This window comes from Bicyclus anynana, chromosome 3, assembly GCF_947172395.1.
Source record: "Bicyclus anynana chromosome 3, ilBicAnyn1.1, whole genome shotgun sequence".
In the NCBI taxonomy this organism is placed as follows: Eukaryota; Metazoa; Arthropoda; class Insecta; order Lepidoptera; family Nymphalidae; genus Bicyclus; species Bicyclus anynana.
The window spans coordinates 14,720,443-14,741,671 of NC_069085.1; the positions used below are offsets into that span (position 1 = coordinate 14,720,443).

At 37.2% G+C, this 21,229-nt stretch overlaps 1 protein-coding gene across 1 annotated transcript in view; it reads left to right on the forward strand.

The window, feature by feature from the left end:
- Positions 1-3,594: 3,594 nt before the first annotated feature.
- Positions 3,595-21,229, forward strand: part of LOC112052560 (serine/threonine-protein kinase svkA) — a 114,908-nt gene continuing 97,273 nt past the window's right edge. Inside the window, exons 1-2 of the mRNA XM_052891184.1 lie at positions 3,595-4,557; positions 14,348-14,572. Coding sequence (XP_052747144.1) covers positions 4,264-4,557; positions 14,348-14,572 — 519 coding nt within the window. The 5' untranslated portion in view covers positions 3,595-4,263. The remainder of the gene's footprint in view (positions 4,558-14,347; positions 14,573-21,229) is intronic.

Consider the following 21,229-nt stretch of genomic DNA (forward strand, 5'->3'; position numbering starts at 1 on the left):
GAGACAGAGTTACCGCATTTGTAATATTAGTATGGATAATAACATTATAGTGAACATTAGTTTTATCGCGTCCATGTTACATTAATTCACATTGTCCGCATACCAGTCTGATTTGTTTAACGAACTGGCTAGATTTTCATGTTATGCTTGAATGAATACTTTGCTCTACCACACTCATTCACGCTGCATCGCGCTCTCGTTTTGTATAGGTTTGAATAAAATATTACCCTTCTTAATTTTCTACATTATTTCTGCCTCTAGTATCATATCATATATCTTGTCCATCCATTGTCATAAATCATTCAGCAACTAGCAATTTGCACTCAGCAACTAGCAGATTTGTTCAAAACGGGCCAGAATGTTTTGTTCGAATATAAATCGCTAGCTGATGCCCGTGAATTCGTCCATGTCGAATATAAAATTGTGCTTATTAGAGGAACGTTCCTCTTGAATACATTTATTGATGAAAACTGCATTAAAATCTGTTGTTTAGTTTAAAAGATAAGCATACATGGGGACGGCGGGATGTGACTTTATTATGATTTTATTATTTTAATCCTTATCTAGTGCAAGCTTTTAATTATCCTAAGGAGCACGCCCTTATTATTTTAAATGAATAGGTCATAGTAAAAAATGTTAAAAATAAATTGAAATAGTAACTACGTCTAGTAAATAAAATAAACCAATAAGTGCATTTGGTGCAAAACGTCTTCTAAAAGCTTTTCCCCTATTGTGTGTTCCCACACGAGATTTCTTTCTTCTTTTAGTTGAACAGATCTAAAATACGGTTGCAGAAGCGACGGGACGGGCCATCGATTTTCTCATTCGCGCTTCAGGTGGAAATAGCTCTTTTCGGACCATTGCCACTGCACTGAACGCTGTCGAGTTTGCCGACTCTGTTCAGATCAAATAAATCGAATGTTCTTAAATAAGACGCCGCTGGACTGTTAACATTTTATTGGATTTTTTCTCCCGTCTTTACAGTGTCTGTTGGTGATAAAACTGATTTAAATTACCTGGTTAATGTACTGTTGGCTAGTACAGACAGAGTAATATATCTTTTTACTAATTTTTAGTCCATAAATATTGTTAAGTCAGTAAATTACCAAGAATGAAAAGTTTATCAAACGTTCAATAAGTCTGTCTTTATATTGAGTTTCTATAAAGTTAAGAGTTTAAGGTTAAGAAGAAGCCCTTGTTAAAATTCCATTCCATTCCATTAATAGCTTCAGCATTAAATTTGTTAGTCAAGACAGATTTCGAAATGATTTAGTCTTAATTTAAATTTATAAGTACGAGTAGTGGCAATTACATTCAAAATGTTATAAACCTGTATTTCACCTTCAGTACTAGCCTTTGTAGTTTGAACTTTATAATTACTTTCGAAGTTATTTTAGCCAATATATTATATATATTTAATTTCGCCTGACATCAATAAGTTATTTTTCGGTATAGCTATTGCTAAACAAGTTCACTAAAATAAACACGAAATGTAGCCAGTTACCACGATTGAAATTTACATTACCAGCAGGCATGTTGCCGGTCGGATATTGCTCTCTTATGGCGTCGTCGGGTTTGCTTAATGCGCTTCCGATGTGACGCAAATGGGATGTTTTGTACATCCACAGTCCAACTCCGTGATGTGGACCAGGTGCAAACTGTCGGCCAACTAGAACACTGGGTATTTATTTACAATTGGGTACTATTTACGTATGTAAATTATACGAGCCGGCTAGCATTTATTTGCCTTTCTATCTTTTTAAATATTCAATTGTATTTATCGGAACGAAGACAGCGGTGATATACGGTCGAAGAATAAACATTAGGCAAAAAAGATAACGTGAGTTGTATTTATGAATTCTAACGGTACAGAGTCGAACAAAAATTGATAGACCTCATTGAGAAATCATTGAGGTTTAACTGTTTAATTGTAGGTAGTTGAAAACTTTAAAATGATTTAAATGAAATAGATTTATTTGATTCAATGGAATAAAAACTAATCAATTCTCTATAATTGTTCTCGTTACTGGCACTTCGACGCCATTTATCGCCACTCCAAACAATGCAAATGGTTGAATGAATGGCACAGTGGCTCTATCGTGAACAGTGAAAACCGAATCGTAGCGATTTATGTTTCCTATGTAATTTAGGGTCTAATACACTCAGACGATTTATGTTTCCTACTTCTGGTTTAATTTAACTAACCGAAAGGTGCATAGGTGCCAATACTAGCAAACTATAATTTAGGTGACGTGATATCGATGTGGTGAATATTAAACGTCTTGATGTCAACGCCTCCTGTTCGCACTTTATCTTTGCAAATATTGTTTTTAATCTATCATCGGCCGATTGTAGCAGATAGGACGTGGAATGTCTTGATAATATATTATCGCGCTCTTTGAACAAAGATTTTTACCAATTTTGTAAATCTTCGTGATGATTTTTATAACTTCTTGCATCATTTTCTTGCGATATATCTCATTTCGTAAGACTTGCAGCAAATCCGTTGCTTTTTAATTTATAGCTATATATCCTGCTACTTCTTTCAACACAGCATTGTTGTCAGTAATTTTAGTCACGCGTAGGCATCGTTCATCGTCGGTTGTATCGATTTTTAGTGACCTTCTAGTATTAGAATTGTTTGCCAAAAGCGTTTTGGTAAGAGTGATAATATCTCATTGTACAAAAAAGTGATTTAATATAGAAGAAACAACTCTGTGTTAATATTTTGTCACACCAAGTAGGGCAGCAGGTAGATATTGACAAGAATGCGGAATACATACTAAAATGTGTATCAGTCTTGGACCAAACCCACGTGATTTCCACACCTGTTGCTTACTACTTTTTTGATACATTCTCGTTAGGTAGTTACTTTGAAATTATGATTATATCGTTCGTATAATCGATCATATATTGCAATAAATTTATGTCCACATTTGCACTGTTTTTTTTTTTTTTTTTAATTTTTTTTGTCGATGTAATCTAGTTTATCGACGATCTAACGGGTCAAACACCATAACGTATTTGTGCCGCGTTTCCCAATGTCGGACAAATACGACCACGTGTGGTTTCACCTTACAAGTGTTTGGCTACAGACCAGAAGGGACCGTATTCCGATCACGGCTCCGCGGGCGGTGACTTCGCGGGACGGTTCACCCAGCTAACATTGCATTCGTGGCGAGCACATTGAATACAAAACGTCCCGAGCAAGCAGGAACGAATGGTGTTCACTGATGCGGATCAACGATTTTTTTGTAAATCGTTTGTCTAATTGACTTTCGCTTCATTGAAAATCTCTTAACCATAATTATTGTCTTACTTTTTAATTACTTTCACCCATTGTCTGGAATGCCCACGTAAGGTATCAGTTTGATGAAGTAATATTGTAGGTCAACAGTATACGTAATCTGCCGATGGCAGTCGATGTACTGACGGTGCTGCGGCGGAGCGAAGCAGCTGGTGCTGCACGGTTCGCTGGCGCCACTCGCCGCCCGCCGCCCGCGCACCCGCCGCTCCCCCGCTCTCCCTTGCGAAAAATCATAATGCAATTGCCAGGGCGGCCGATGTGGAACGCTCAGCGACCACTACCATCACGCTACCAGTCTACACTCAAATGCGTTGTAACTCACACGCCATCCATCACTATGGATTGGCTGTGTCGTGACAGATTTCTCCCGAGCTGTGCGGCCGAGTGGAAACTAGTGACCGTCTAAGTTACCATTGGATTGGATATTCAGTGATGTGAACTTTTCGCTAGTTGTGGTTAATTTATTCGTATTACTCAAATGCTCACGTTTCTTAGTACGTGATCAGTATCATTCGACTGTTGTTACTGGCTTCGGCGAAACAGACCGTACGAATTTTAACGGCTGCAGTGACCGATTTTTGTATTTTGTAAAGGCGTTGATATTACTTTGAATTCATTAGTGACCTTTTTCGTTGGAACAATCGTCCATCAAAGACGAATTAATTCTTGACGCGTCTCGCTCGCGTCCGGTGGTTCATGCTTTCCAAGTGTCCATGGTTTCGAACAGTCTTTCTTGGCGAACCGTCGCCTAGACCACTTGCTCGCGTCGGACTGCGTGATGGATACCTTATCAAACGTATAATAATAATAAACGGTAGTAATCGGCTAATTATCTTTTTTAGGGCGATAAAGCCATTAAAAATCGTGTAATGCCTTGTCAGTGCGCGATCTACGTTGGAGTGGTAAGGTGATGTTTTACGTTTCGTGTTGAAAAAAGTGATAGTGTGTTGCGGAAAATGTGGGGTGCGGCAGTGTCGAATCCTCCTCATTACCATTACATCCAGGGTCCGGGGCCGGGGGGTCCAGGGCCTCCCCCGCGAGGTCCCGGCGGTCCTGTACTGTCGGGGCCGAGCCCCAGACATTTGCGGCCCCAGTCCTCGTACTCGTTGCCCCACGGAAGCAACGGCCCGGGCCGTTGGGGTTGGTCCGGTAGTAATGCATCTTCGTTTGACCGAAGGCAGACGAAAGTACCACCACAGCCGGCCAGACCAGCGCCGATTCGACCTTCAGAGAGGAGAAATGCCAATTACGTAAGTCTAATGGATATTTAAGTAATATTTGGAAAGCGAGTGCTAATTATAATTACGTTACACTATTAACTCTCATTAATGATGACAATCTCATTATTATAGCTTAACTAGATTGTTATTTTTAGGACGGAAATAACTTGCTGTAGGGAAACAAAATAGTAACTTCCTATTACGGTTAGGGTAAATTTGCTAAATAAGTAATAGTTAACTTCTCGTATAAAGGAGAGAGAGAGAGAGAGAGAACGATAATAATATTAGTATCGTTCTTTATGTCATAAACACGGAAATGGATTGGATGCATGCATTTTTATTTATTTACTAGGTACTCCAAGCTACAAGTTTTACGAGCGAATAGCTTTTTATTCATTCGGAAAGTCTTCTGGTTGCAAATCGTTGTCAATCTATTTAGAGACCAGATTATTGATTTCAAGCTTCAATAGCTCAACGGTTCCAGTGGACTAGGAATTATCTATTGTGCTACCTAGACATATACGACAATAGATTCACCCTGACGCAAAATTGAGAGGAAAACGGCTACATTGGTCATGTAAGAAAATACGAGTAGATACATAATGGAACTGCATTATTACTGCTGGAATGGCGACCCGCACTAGTAAGCGCAGTGTTGGTCGACTCCCCACCAGGTGGACTGACGACATCAAGCGAGTCGCAGGGATTCGCTGGATGCAGGTGACTCAGTATTGATAATGATAATTGCCAGCCCATTTAAATGGCGCTGTAGTAGTTTATTCAAATAAGAATAAGAAAAGTTTATTGGTAAATATACGGTTTAGAATTACAATGGGATCCTGGCCCTTAAGCCAGGTAAGCCCGTTAAGAGCCAAATATGTAAATAATAATGCCAATGCCAAACCAACTTCCCAACTCCAGACTGCCGTCTCCTACTGAGAATTTCTGAGAAGAAAGAAAAGTGTTTTCGTAGCCAGGAGTCCCCACCAAGTTAATAAGTACTTAAAAAAGATATTTTCTTTAGTAACAGGAGCTTATAACTGTACAATAGGAATATAACAGTTTTATTTCCTCGTCTCGCAATGCGTGTCGGATGTCGGCAGCGCGCGTCACCCGACACGAATGCGTTTCTAATATTCGCGCAAGGTATGCGGCTTTTGTCACACTATCCATACAATGTGTGGCAATAACTGTACTTAATATATCTAATACCGAGACTTGGTAGCTAACTATGGGCCTCATCAGAGTCACACAGCGGGCGATGGAACGAGCTATGTTATGAGTATCTCTGCGTGATCGAATCAAAAATGAGAAGTTCCGCAGAAGAACCAAAGTCACTGACATAGCTCAACGAGTTGCGAAGCTGAAGTGGCAATGGACGGGGCACATAGTACGAAGAGCCGATGGACGTTGGGGTCCCAAAGTGCTGGAATGGCGACCCAGCACTAGTAAGCGCAGTGTTGGTGATAATGAATATATCTAAATAAAACGTTGAAATGTAGAACAAATATATTAAATACTGATACAGTACTAATAATATATCAAAGATCTTTTTACACTGGAACCCCCAAAGTAACTATTCTCTATTCTGAGCCGAAGATGTTGTAAATATTAACATATTTTTTTTGTCTATCTATTAATCTGTCACACCAATCGCTGAACAATTATGGATGATATTTGGTACCCTTAAATGTACCCAGTAGTTTAAGCGTTTTATCAATGCTTTTCAAATTCAAATTCTTATTTTTTTTTGTTATTTGACAATGGTCTAACAGTTTGAATCGAAATGCTTACCTCTAGAATTTAAATCCCATCGCTGAACCTCCGAGCTGCAACTACTTAGGTAAGACTATAATATAAAAATACGCTTTTTTATCCGAGTAAAAGAAAACTGTTAACCGCACGCATACAAAGTCATTAGTGCCCAGTAAAAGTCGTACTTAGACAACTCCGCGGATTGCATTGAGGAGTTTATCAAATTACGAAATTGCATGAGTCAAACAATAAAGAGCAGACAAACTGGCTAACTACGTCACTTTCATTGGAAACTCGTTCGTTACGCGAAGCTGTTACGCCGGCCACACACTATCAAACACAAGTCTCCAATATTTGTAGGGTTCAATTACTTAAAAATCTAAACAGAAAGCTATTACTAAAACTGTTGGCCGTTCGTCCATCCGTTTGACACCAGGCTGTATCTTATGAACCGTGATAGTCAGTTCAAATTTTCACATATGATTTTACTTGCCGCTATAACAACAAATACAAAATAATAAAATAAAATAAATATTTAAGGGGGCATTCGTACCATAAATACGTACGTACGAACGGAACTTTTGTGCGCGAGTTCGACTCGCACTTGGCCGATTTTTACTGCCCACACCAAGCGCGCTGCAAACTTGACGGTAAACTTGATCGTGTATTGCTGGCGTTACGCGAAGCTGTTAAAGATTGCGCAGCGGACAGTGACAATTAACTAGGTACTGTAATTGGTGTAATAACTAACGATTTCATGTGCGATAGATGATATATTGAATCCTGGCCATTCCAGTTTACTGAGTTGCAGTTTGATGGCTAGGTTGTGTATTAGTGATTATAGCCTTACTTACATGTATCTTGGTTATTATGTTAATCATTTATTAATAATCTCTGCTGGTCTTTTTTGATGATGCCGTGTAGAGATATCAATCAGAGTTATTCGTATACAGGGTGTCCCGTAAAAAGCATGACATACTTTGCAGGGTGATAGCTGACATCACGGCCTCCTAAAATACCGAAAAATTTTACCAAGTACTTTTTTTTACCGAGTACTAAGTTTACACTTTACATAAGCGGAGGCTATACTTTCTTACGATTCTGTTTGTCTGGGCTACTCTGGACCAGAAGAACCGATTTAAATAGGACTGTCACTAGAAGATGGAGTAGGTTATTGAGGAACATATTATAGGCGATTTGTAGTGCCTTTCCTTTGCCACGGGAAAAAGGGGTAGGGGTGGACCTCTGACTACTTGGCTTGACTACGGTTGAAAAGGATCTGAAAGGGCTTGGCCTCTGACAAAGACGCATAACAGCGTTCGAAGTCGAGCCGATTGAGAAAGCAGATCCCGTTCTAGCACAGAACAGCGAGACGTCGTGAAAAGTGGCATCTCTTTGTTGCTCCCCGTACAATTAGAAAAACGTTATTTATTAATCGCTATACAAAATACGCGAGGTAGATGACTAGGTACGAGCAGGTTAGGCAGTCTGGTTTTTTATTTTTTTAATTATTGACTTATTATAGTAGGTAAACAAAGAAACTGAATGTTTCTTTGGGAACGAAGTCCCTGGCGTCCTCTAGCAGGTAGGTACAATATGCTTCAGTAATTCTACACGGTTTTGAGATCGTATAGGTACAAATCTGAGAACGGTACAATTCGATTACTCTCGGGAGTTTCGGTGAACGGGAACCATTAGTCATGTTGCAAAGACATGGCTATTTTTTGTACAAAAAAAGGAAATATCTTCGTTTAAATAACCCGTATGTGTTATCGTCTTTTTGCAAGTTCTTACCAGGTATTTTGTTATTCCATATATTATTATGAACTTGTATGCATCATAAATGAAGTAAGAGAGATTTATGGAAGGAAAGTAGCAAGTGGTAAGTTTTGACGGCCTCTGTGGCGCAGTGGTTTTTGTGGACGGAGATTTAGGTTCGATCCCCGGCTGGGCCGATTGAGGTTTTCAATTGTTCCAGGTCGGGCTGTTGGGTGGCTAGTTACCAACCTACCGGAGAAAACGTACCGCCAAGCGATTTAGCGTCCCGGTACGGTGCCGTGTAGAAACCGAAAGGGGTGAGGATTTTCACCTTCCTCCTAACATATTAGTCCGCTTCCATCTTAATCAAGAGCTTACTGGTAAAGAAAAAAAAAAATAAAAACAGAACGTGGAGGTACGTGGTCTCTGCCATACACCAAACGTTATATCATATATGTAATAGGCGATTAACCATTAATAAATCCTAATTCCTATTGCTATAGTTTTGAAATGTTTCCGTCAACAGTTTACATTTTTTTTAAGTCAAGTTACATTTTAAAAAAGGAAATGTTGCACACGATAACCCATTTACGTAACGCTTACGATAAACGTAAAAAGAGAGATATACGCATTCCGTCGGTCCGTGTATCGAGAGGCCGCTATATAGGGTAGAATCTAATGAATGACAACCGCGTATGTGAGGACAAGTCGGTCTAGTGCCAAGTTTCTACACAGTATATGAAAACTAAGCCTATTTGAAATAAACTTTGGATTTTGATTGTGGCGTTTATGAAACCAAACCGAGATGAAAAAACCAAGTACAAAGTCAGGGCTGTAATTTAGCTAATAAGTAACATCCAAACAGTTTACTGACCAGTAGGTACGCCTACCATACGGCCAACGCTATATCCCGTGCAGAGAAATAGACAAAACATCAAACAATGGCGATGGAGTACTCACAATTCCATCTTTTTAGTCCCAACTCATTGAAAGAGATATTTTAATCAGCAATATTTACGTAGAGATGTAATGCATCTAGAGATATAAATGTACACAATCTCTAACACGTCTGTGTTAATAAACAACATAAATATATGATTTATGTATGTTATATGAACGTAACGCACGCGCCTCTTTGTTTGCGCTGCGCATATACCAGTACCTTCGACTAACACAAATGTCAAGGGGTTGTTGTATTAATATACTCCTCAAAGTTAAATTGGTTGTCTTTCCTGTAACCCAATTTGTGCAGTTTGCTTTTGGCGTGAGGGTGCTTATCATCAGTGGTGTGTACAGGCATTTTAGGGTTATAAGCCCTTTGTATTGCGATACCCTTATCATCATAATTATCAACCTATAATCAGAATTAAAGGTTATAAGCCAAATAGTCCACCACGCTGGCTCAATGAGGATTGGCTGACTTCACACACGCAAATAATTAAGAAAATTCTCAGGTATGCAGGATATTTTTCCTTCTCCGTTTGAGACACGTGATATTTAATTTATAAACTTAAATAACTGAAAAGTTGGAGCTGCATGTCCCGGACCCGGTGATTTGAACCTACACCCTCCGGAATAGGAAGCAGAGTTCATATACACTGGGTTATCACAACTATAAGGGCACTATACAAATTGTACAAAATGGAAAAATCATTCTCCAATACAGGTTGAATATACCTACTCGTAAGTCCTAAATGAAGGCAGCGCGTTTTAGCATCAGAGAACGCTTATCAGTGTGATTCCACCTTAACCAATTATAGCGTTAAGCCAAAAAGAGTGATAACAATAATTGTATCAAAGTATAATCTGGGGACTGAAATATCACTGTCCCCTCGACGTTACCAATATTAGGGGGAGAGCTATCTGCCGGAGATTTACATGACAAACTTTTAATTATCTTCTCCAACTTGGCGAATAAATTTATTCTTTTGAAATGTTTTTGATAATATTCGTGAGGTCTTTTCGTATAGTTTTTTTTTAATTAGATATTTTCGTGGCATGCAATGTTAGTATATATTCGTACTATGTAGTTTATTAATTAATTAAAACATTATTTAAAATTTAAAAGTTTGGTTCGAAAAATTTATTTACGTTTACTAAGTAATAAATTATATTATATTACTTTGGAAATGAAAAATATTACATATGAGTAATACTTTTATAATATAGTAAAATATTAATTATACATGAAAAGTCCAAATACTCTACAAATAATATATAACATAATAATAACAATAGGTCATCATCACAGGCTTCCTTATAGAAAAATCGATTTGGAGCTTAGACCCACCACGCTTCTCCCATGCGGGCTGGCGGTAAATACGTAGGTACCTACTTTTACTAAACTACACGTATACAATATCCTCAGGGGCACAATTATCCGCCCACTTTAATATACCCACTCAGGTCATATTAAAGTGGGCGGATAATTGTGTCTCGAAGTATATAATTTCGGTTTTATCAATAAGTTCTATGTTAATATCATGAAATTTGTAATGCTTTGCTCTGTTAATCAAAAATCTGAAATTTGCATATAAAAATGCTAGATATTCTGTGTTTCAACAATTTCGTTAGCGTATTCAAAGGAGGTTTTAATCTTGCTTCGCTATCCGATTCCCCTATACGCGGCTAGCATTTTTTAATTAAAATCGGTATAGCGTACCTCAATAACAAAGATAGGGTTGTAGGATATAGGCCACTTTTGATGGAACATTTTTTATTAGCAACTGCAATAATAATTCAGCTTTATATCAGCGTGTTTTTAAAAGTGTATTTCCGTATAAAAACCCGTAGGGGTGCTACATTACTTAGCATTTTTCTGGCACTTGTAAACATTCCATTTATGAATTTCTTACGTCGATACTAGATTAACTGGAATATGAAACAGAAAATGGATAACTTACAGCTTAAAAGACTGAACAAAACTGGAATAGCTTGCTCCAACTGACCTTCAAACTTTAACTGAGAGAAGATAATACGGTACAATAACATTACTTACGTTGCAATGCTATTTAGTACCTCCTTCGCCATTTTCCAAAACGCTTAGCCTATGAAAGTTTCCCATACGCGTGAACAACTTATCAACATTTCATCGTAATGGGATGAATGCTTTAGGAACGTATGGAAGACTATAGATTTTTATTTGTACATAGATACCTACTCAAAATAACCTCATTTACCAGTATATTCGGCGGAATATAATAAAATACAGATATAATATCTCACTGTGTTTGTATTCTATGCATTTGGATCTCATCGTCGAGTTTTATTACCGAGACGAGCCTGAAATAAAGACTTAAATATTTATAGAATAAACGCGACCCTTTAAATATTTATAACGCACTTGATATATCTCGTATAGATATATCAAGCTAATATAATAAAGAATTAATATATCAAATCATATTTGAAAATATTGGAATATCTGGTAACCCTAATTACTCTGGCTTTATTAACTTTTCAATACTCTGTAATACACTCGCCTTTTTATAAATTCCGCGAGATGGGATCAAACTCAATAAACGCTTTTGTTCACGATGAGTCTCATTTTAGCACCCTTCAGGGCCTTTTACCGGCGGAATTTAAAGAGGGTATAATGACATTACGTTCGTACTCGCTTCGGTTGTGCCTGGGGGGTATGCTCTTACGAGTACGTATAGAGTACACTGTAGGTGTTAATACAATACATTAAATCGTTTTATATGTCGACGTGTCTTGTTTTGGAAGTGTTTTGTCGATCCTTCACACGTTCCAATAGAGGTATTTTCGATGGCTCACGGATATAGATTTTATTTATTGACGATATAGATATTTTTTTAGCCACTTTGTGATGAATAAATGCGTGGGCAATGTATGCTTTCTACGAAAAATAGAAATGTAACCACGTGTCTCCTTTACTGAAATAATAATAATAATAAAAATAACTAGCACAAAATCATAGTTTGTCAATATGTGCGTGAACATATTTAGTACATTGTACTGGTTAATACTTTGTTATGGATAGTTAAAATTGAAACTTCGCAACTATTTTTCAATTTAAAATTCATGCTAAAATTCTGTGGAAAAATATTTGTCTAAAAAATGTCCTGCACAAAGGCAAAAGCAATGCTGTGACTAAAAAGTAAATGGAACACGTCATACAATGCCGTCGCATAGAATAATTGCTAGGCATTTAGTTTTTGTAAATATTATATTTTATTTTCTTTAAAAGAATGTAGAAAAAGCACGTCTCATAATATAACAATCTCAAAGATCAAGAAGACCATTACACTAACGTCTTTAGCGCTCTAGTGTGCAGCACAACAATGCGAAAACGCGACGCGCGTTTGCATCGCTGAATTAGTATGCGCATCATTACTTGTACAATGTATATTTATTTACATTTTACTGTTTTCTTCACTGTTATAGTCAATCTATTCCGGAAAGTCCATTTGGCTTTGGATGTAGTGGTAAGATGATAGACTAGACGTGTTTAAATCGGAGTTTCGTTACATGAAGAACGTATTACAGTTTTACACGCCAAAGCACTTTCTGTAAATTGCTGTCTACTATCAAACGCTTTTCTTGTAGACCCAACATTTGCTCCACGACTTATGTCGTGAAGACAAATCGACCAATTTCAGTTGATCTGAACATATCGCTTTCTCGTTTGTTCTAACGCAAGGAAAGAGAGAGCAACATTTCTGGTTCGGCGCTATTGGTCGATTTGTCTTCACAAGATAATGTCGTGGGTCGCATGTTAGGGTACACCTTATCCTACGGTACGATACCGCGTAGAAACCGTCATAAGTATGCGCAGAATTAATTTGTACCTCTTCCAAGTTACCCCGCTTCCATTTAAGAATGCATCGTCACTTAACACCCGGTGAGATCGCAACTAACTTATCATATACTAAAAAAAATCTAAACAGACTACCAAAAGCATCAAAATATATGTCGCGATGACTTTAAAGAAACGCCGCCTTCCGTTGCGCTGCGTTGCGAAAGCCAACGCTAGTGTAATGCAGCTGTAAAATATAGCATGAATACGTTTTAGTAAAATACTCTTACATACGAGTATGTGAAGAAGAAAAATTATACACAACAAAGCATTTTTTGCTTTGGCATAGCAACAAAGAATTTCCTTACGCATACAAAGAATAGTGTGCGTGGTGTAAACTGCCGCATAAATGAATAACTTGAAAACAATTTAGGACAGTGTTGAGTCAAATTTTGAATAACAATCGATTTTTCACGCAGTGGCCACCGTTTTGTAAAGGTGTCACGTAGTTCAGCCGAGCCTTGACTCCGCCGCAATGTCAGCCAAATGCCAAGAGGTCTCGGCTCTTAACATCCCAAATATTGCGGTATTTTATTTTACACGTGGGCGTGTTTTAATCCTGTGCTTAGGTTCTCTACGAACGGAGCAATGTCACGTTTTTACGGTTTCAGCCCTTTGTTACATTTTCGGTAAAGACGTCACGGAGTTTTCCGTAAGAATACAATTTTTTCCCTTGTTTCTGTTATTATTTTGTTACTGCTCGACGCACGCGACTCCGTTCGTGTGAAATTCTGTTTTGTACTAATCCCGCGTTAAGGGTTTTTCCGGGATAAAAAGTAGCTTATGATCTGCTCCATGGTCCATTTGTCAAACCACTGAACCAAATTTGGTTCAGTGGTTTGACAGATAGATAGATAGACAGATAGATAGACAGATAGATAGACAGATAGATAGACAGAATCACTTTAACAATTATAATATTGGTATGGATTTTTCATTGCGATAGGGCCACAGTGATATCGTTAAAATTTTCGATCTACGTATACAATTCTGATTTGAATAAAATTACCCTAAGATAAGACAGTGAATAGTTTTAGTGAGTAATTTGATAATATGCACGTGTTCTATTACTTATCATTACGTGGTTCTAGATAAAAATAGATTTTTGTTGTGTTTTTAAATGGCTTATTGTTATCACGCATATTACGACAAATATTAATGAAACGGAATAGTTCTTAATTATCCAAAAAAATGTACCTCTCAAAAAGAAAATTTTTGTATGAAAAGATGTTGACGTACCTACTCGTATAGTATAGGTTTTAAAATTATTTTTAGCTACTTCATACATTTTTCTTACTCAATAACACAATTTAACTAGGTGATGTTAGTGGTAACCACCAGATGGAGTAAAATTCGATAGCTTCTCTGTTGCGATTACCTGCAATAAGGGCACAAAGTCATCCCCAGCACAAATTTTCTCTATGATAAAGAGAATATAAAAAATACAGTTCTTGTACTTGACTAAATCTTTTCTATTTTCTTCCACAGAAGGTCGATCCTGAGCTGATCTTCACGAAACAGGAGAAGATCGGCAAGGGGTCCTTCGGCGAGGTGTTCAAAGGCGTCGACAACAGGACGCAACAAGTGGTCGCCATTAAAATAATTGACCTCGAGGAAGCCGAAGATGAAATCGAGGATATACAGCAGGAGATTATGGTGTTGTCACAGTGTGATAGCCCGTACGTCACTAAGTATTATGGATCATACTTGAAGGTAAGATTAACGATAATCATAATTATTTGTACAGTGAGCTACGTTTATCCGCCTGAATTGATTTTTTTACATGTTACCTAATTTGAATTTTTTTTATTATGTAATAGAATACGAATTTTGTAGTTATAAAAACAGTTAAATAATTTGATAGCTTATCGCTTAACCACCACATTACGTAACAATGATTATATACTGAGTTAATAAATGAACGTTACCTTGGAAAGGTTATTAATGTCATATTAGTAGGTACCTACACTAGATATTTTTCCTGTGTAGAATCGTATTATTTAAACGATGCATCTTGGCACTTGGCACTAAGTCCGAAGCCAGCCATCAGACAAAAAGAACAATTAGATAATATTCTTACATATTTGATTGAAAAAAAAATAGCTCATTTAATATCACGTAAGAAGATAATAATAGTAGAAGTAATGACTGTTAATGTTAAGGTTTCATTAGATTGCAACATCTCTGCTTTGATTACGGAAGATGAATAGTTGTGTGTATCGCATTACCTAACAACATACGTAATTAACTTTATCGTATAATTCATAATGTCACTTGACTTATTCGCGTTATGCACTTGTGTAATATTAAGTGCTTAAGAATGACTCTTTTTAACATGAAGCTTGTCATACACGAATATGCTTGTGCACTATGCATGTAACCTGGCCCAGATGACTTGTAACAATAACATACATTATTTATGGTCTAAAATCCGGCATTAGAAATATATACCCTCATCTGTTATTCATTAGTGCTATGAAATAAAAGATAGATAATGTTTACAATGACACATAATAGAATGCCTAGTTAAATTGCGGCCAAACACATTTTTCATACAAAATCTTGGAAACCATGATCAAGATCAAAGGCAACCTAATTCAGTTATGGATAAAATAAGCTATCATTTGACATATCAGACGACTAAATATCTGATGAAGGCATATAAATAGAATTACTTAATTGTTTATATCTGGCAACCTCACAGTCGCAGTGTGAAAGCAGGCAACCTTTACTATTTAATTTTTTTGGGTATATTCTATTAATGCACTAGGCATTAATAGAATATACCCATGCACTAGGCATGATTCTTTTAAATTAACCAATGAGGGAAAAAGATTAAATAAATAAAAAAACAAAATAATGCTGTTCGGCCGCAACTGTTTAACTTTGCATCATATTAAGTGCAACGTGAGTATTTTCTATCATTTATTTCTTATTCCAACTAAATAACAGATGAGGGTATATATTTCTTATGCCGGATCTCGTACTATTAGTAACCAATCAATAAAAAGTTGAAACTAAAAAATTAAACTGAATAAAATTGTTTTCGATATCTCGGTTTATGGCGAGTCTATTGACGGAGCTATATTACAGGTAGGGCAATTTCTTAATCACGCATGGCCGGTTTTGCAATACACATAGAAGTTTTTGTGTTGAAACGTGAAGGTAACACTTCACATTATAGATTCGATCCATCGATGGACACACCGCATACGTCACGTTGAATGGAAATACACGAGTGAAGTGCATCAATCACAAATACACAGTCCACACTTGTTTATGAGCCGGGATGTTTTGACTCGGATCCATACATAGGAATCCCATTAAGTAGTGTTTTACAATTCCTGGTTTAAAATACATTTATATTTATTTCATTGCGTATAGGTATGTTTTTATCCAGCGATGTTGTTAGTAGTTTTAGGCACTAGCCTTAAACTACTAAATGTTGCCTGTATATTCTCCAAGCTCGAATTGATCTCTGCACCAAGTCTGTCAAAATCGTTCTAGCGCTCTAGGCGTAAAAACGTAACAAAACAAGTTTAAAGTTTGTGCGTGATAGTTGACTAGTAGTTTATTGGTAGTACCTACTTCCTAAATAAATGTCCCTCCACATTACCCCCCCCCCCCACTTTTTCTCTTTCGTGCTTTGCTCACGTTACAATGTAGCGTAAAAAATTGCGTCAATCACTGCGTTTTGTCACTTACTCGGCAGAATTATCGGAAACCGTTCACATAATGAAATGGAAATACGCGGATAGTTATTACAGTCAATTTAGCGAAATTGTCGTTGTCTCTTTTGTAATTGCACGCGGTAATGCAACGTTGAATCGTGACTCGGTGAAATGAGATTGATTGTGACAAGCAAGTAGCCTCTCAATACGTAGAGATGACATTTTCCACTCGGCACAAGTGCATGTTATTTGCTTTTACGCAATTTTTGTGTTTCAAGACAATTTGCGGTCAATTTGGTTACGGAATATTTTGCGTACTTCCGCTGTTTGGTTTGTGATGGAGTAATAATAGCCTTGTCACGTTTTGCTGAATAACAACAACAGCGCGTATGCCTGTTTATTTAAAATTAATGAAACATTGTGGCTTTTCAAACGAATATTCTAATGAGATCGCACATGATTATCTGTAATTCTTGAACTTTTTAATAGCCAAATTTTATGTCAGTAATCGGGTAATATCCATAATTTCACAGGGGTAGTAATTACTAATTAGTGTACATCTAAAATATTGACAAAACTATGCATCGGGTGTAATTGCGCCTTTCGTCTTACGTCCTACCAACCTTAAGAGATTAATTTAAAAACAGACATTTTACTTCTTTTCGTTCCATATAATTCGAAACCACTGGGCTTGTGTAGTGACACTTGAGTTCCCAACTTGGGTACGATGCCTCTCAGGGTGTCTGAGATATCAGATGTCATTGACATTTAGAGAGCGCGATTTTAAATGCAAAAATAATTGCGTTTCTAGGAAGTCTGACGATCTGACACTATTTCCAATATCTTCACATCATTGACGTTCTGAAAACTTTTCCAATATGTGCGTGGGAACAACGTTCTGACGCCTTTTCCAATATCTGCGCATCGTTGACGATCTGACACCTCCTCCAATATCTGCACAGCATTGACGCTCTGAAACATTTTCCAATATGTGCGTAGTAACGACGTTCTGACGCCTTTCCCAATATCGGCGCATCGTTGACGCTCTGACACCTCTAATATTTGTGCAGCATTAACGCTCTGACACCCTTTGCAATATTATGTGCGAAGCAACGACGTTCTGACGCCTTTTCAAATATCTGCGCATTGTTGACGCTCTGACACCTTTTCCAATGCCTGCGCAGCAATATGCTTGCTGTATATTTTGTCATGTCATTTTGCGCCAACTTTGGAACGGCACACTTACGTGACGCGAACTGTAATAATAAAGATATAACCTATACTCCACGTCGGTCCTGGTTTAGAATTAGTCACGATTAATCGTACGCCAGCGAAGTTATAGGAGATTGACACGAAGTATAGGCCATTAATCACCAGCTCATTGCCATTCTTACCCGGCGTGCTGAAAGGCGTGACTATATGTAGGCGATTTCGTGAATGGCTTCGGAAACAATAGGTCGTCGATTGTTGCGTAAATGCCTCTGCTTCACGAGAAAGTTTTGGATACAGTACTTATAAAGACTCTTTTGTTGTGCTGGTAACGTAATGGGGTATGTATTCCACTCAGCGTAAGCGAATTTTATATGGATAATGAAATGTAGGTAGAGATGTTGTCAAACAATGGACAAGTTTGACCTGTTTTCGGTGGTTATGTATAAAGTTCTATATTGAAGTTTTATGAAATGTTATGCTTGTTCTTTAAGCCTTCTGGCATGTATTAAGCAATGTCAAAATCGTCATATATATACATCACTAAAATCTGATAAGTACAGAATAAACTAATTTTTCCTATCTGTTAATGTACATATTACTATACTTGTACCGTAGTTATGAAGCAAAGTCAAACATCATCGATCTTGACTTTGGTAGGTAATGAACAATGCATGAGTTATGCATAAAACCCTGGATCTAAAATGATGTATGGTGCCCCGTGCCAGGAGTGACGGCTTGAAGATTAGTCAGTACCTAATATTAGTTGAGGTAAAAGAGCATCTTTTTTGCTATAACGCTCTAGCTATAAAGAAAAATAGAAGTATACATTGAAGTTAGGTAGACGTAGTATTGAGTTTACTTGACAGGTCGCAAAAAATTGTTTGCCAAACCAAACCTTAGTAACAAAATTTTCCACTTTACATCAGATAGCTAAGTATAAACTATTGTTAACATTACAGCTTGCTCTTTGTTGGATTTATGTATTGTCGAAAGCAGATCACAATAGATGCGATGTATGACCGGATCTGTTTCGTGATCCCTTTGAAAGCGCAGAAAGGGTGGCATTCCGCCAGCGCGGACAGTAATGTCTAGTCCGGTATGAATGTTATGATCGACAATTTGCATTTTTATTATACCCACCGACTGTTTACTGTTAGGGTTATGTTTGGAATTTGGGTGTTTTATACATCCTCTGTTTACTTATCGATTTGAGTTATTGGTCGTTTATGCTTTACTTCTGGATTATTAACCAGCGTTTAAATAATAAAAAGGTATTTCTGTAATTCAATGACTATATATTGGCAATAATTATGTTTTTTTATACTTACTACTACAGACTTCCAAAAGTAGACAAACTATCACGTTTTTTGGGGAAGAACATTTAGTAAAAAAGCAATTGAATATGTATTTGGAAATAAAAATACATTTTATATATTTTTTTTATAATTGGATTAATTTATTTGGATTATATGCAATAATCCAAATAAATTAATCCTTAAGCGATATCAATACCCGCGACTTGATGTATGGAATTTGAATATACTGAGTCACTACTCAAACTTTTTTTTTTTTTTTTTTTTTTTTTTTATTCTCTACAAGTTAGCCCTTGACTACAATCTCACCTGATGATAAGTGATGATGCAGTCTAAGATGGAAGCGGGCTAACTTGTTAGGAGGAGGATGAAAATCCACACCCCTTTCGGTTTCTACACGGCATCATACCGGAACGCTAAATCGCTTGGCGGTACGTCTTTGCCGGTAGGGTGGTAACTAGCCACGGCCGAAGCCTCCCACCAGCCAGACCTGGACAAATTAAGAAAATCTCAATCGGCCCAGCCGGGGATCGAACCCAGGACCTCCGTCTTGTAAATCCACCGCGCATACCACTGCGCCACGGAGGCCGTCAAAGTAGAATAACATTTTTAAAATATAAAATAATGATAATCTTCATCTTTGTTTCTTCTCAAATGCATAAATTCCTCTATAGATTCGAAATTATCAACTAATATTAATAATTGTATATTTGAAATACTCAGTAGAAAAATACAATGACGTACTGGCCCGTAAGTTAGGTAAGCCCGTGTCTTAAGGGCTAGCGACTTCTCTAGGTACATATGCATAGGTACAATGACATAAATGATGTAAAAGTGGTGCCATAAATTCGGGCGGAGTTAAACGAACAGTGTTATTAACATGTACATTTATATGAGGAAGAGCGTAAAATACAATTTTGATAAATTGCATTTGAGCGAGTGAATCGCCTCGAATACATTTTGCTATTGCAATCTTGACACACTTTCGAATGCCGTTGTTATGCGTGCCTTGCAAAATACGATGCAATGCAAACTGTTCACCACTCGAATTTGCAATAAGTGCTGTTTTATGTTAAAAATGCTTAGTTTTTCGTACGAGTTAAAATTAATTTAATTTAAATAGTCAATTTATTCTTTGGATCTTCGTTAATTTGAATTGGTTTCTAATAAATTTTATGGAAGCTATTTCATTGAAGACTAGCGGACGCACGCGACTTCGTCCGCGTGAAATTCAGTTTTTCATAAATCCCGCGGGAACCATGGATTTTTCCGGGATGAAAAGTAGCCTATTGTTAATTCATGCTTATGCCATATATCTCAATATCAAATTTTTCAGCGAATTCAGTAGCCGAGGCATGAAAGAGTAACAAGTATTCATATCATCAAAATCATCAGTTTTCGCAAACCTCGCGAAACCATGGATTTTTTCGGGATAAAAAGTAGCCTATGTGTTAATCCAGAGTTAAATTTATTTCTATTCGAAATTTCAGCCCAATCACTTCAGTAGTAGCGGCGTTAAAGAGTAACAAACATCCAAACATCCATACAAACTTTCGCGTTTATAATATTAGTAGGATTACATTATTTTAATGGTATGCGCCAAAAACTAACATAAAAAGCAACCGCCCGTTTAGTGAAAACGTACCTTACGTGTTAATTACAAATTTTCTTTCCTTTTTATTTTGTCTGCCACGTCATTAGTCTTAAGGACCTTCGTCTGTGCACGGCGTAGCTCCTGTCAAAAAAATTGCCTCTGCCCGAGACACCTAATGAACACTCCGCCAGCACCAATTTCTGAATTTACCAGTTTTTATGCTTCTAAAACAATATTAACCATATCTTTTAAATATGATTTTGCCCTTTTCCTCTAAATATGCGAAATGACTGGTGTGCGTTCGAATCCGGTCCGAGGCATGCACCTCCAACTTTTCAGTTGTGTGCATTTTAGGAAATTAAATATCACCTACATACCAGAGAATTTGTTTAATTGTCTGCGTGTGTGAAGTCTGCTAACCCGCATTAGGCCAGCGTGGTCTAACCCATCTCATTCTGAGAGGAGACTTGAGCTCAGCAGATAGACGAATATGGGTTGCTAATAATGAATCAAAAACCGAACGAAAACATCGAGTGCCGTAGCACGTGAGCTTATATGCTTACTGCTGTTAACTATTAAA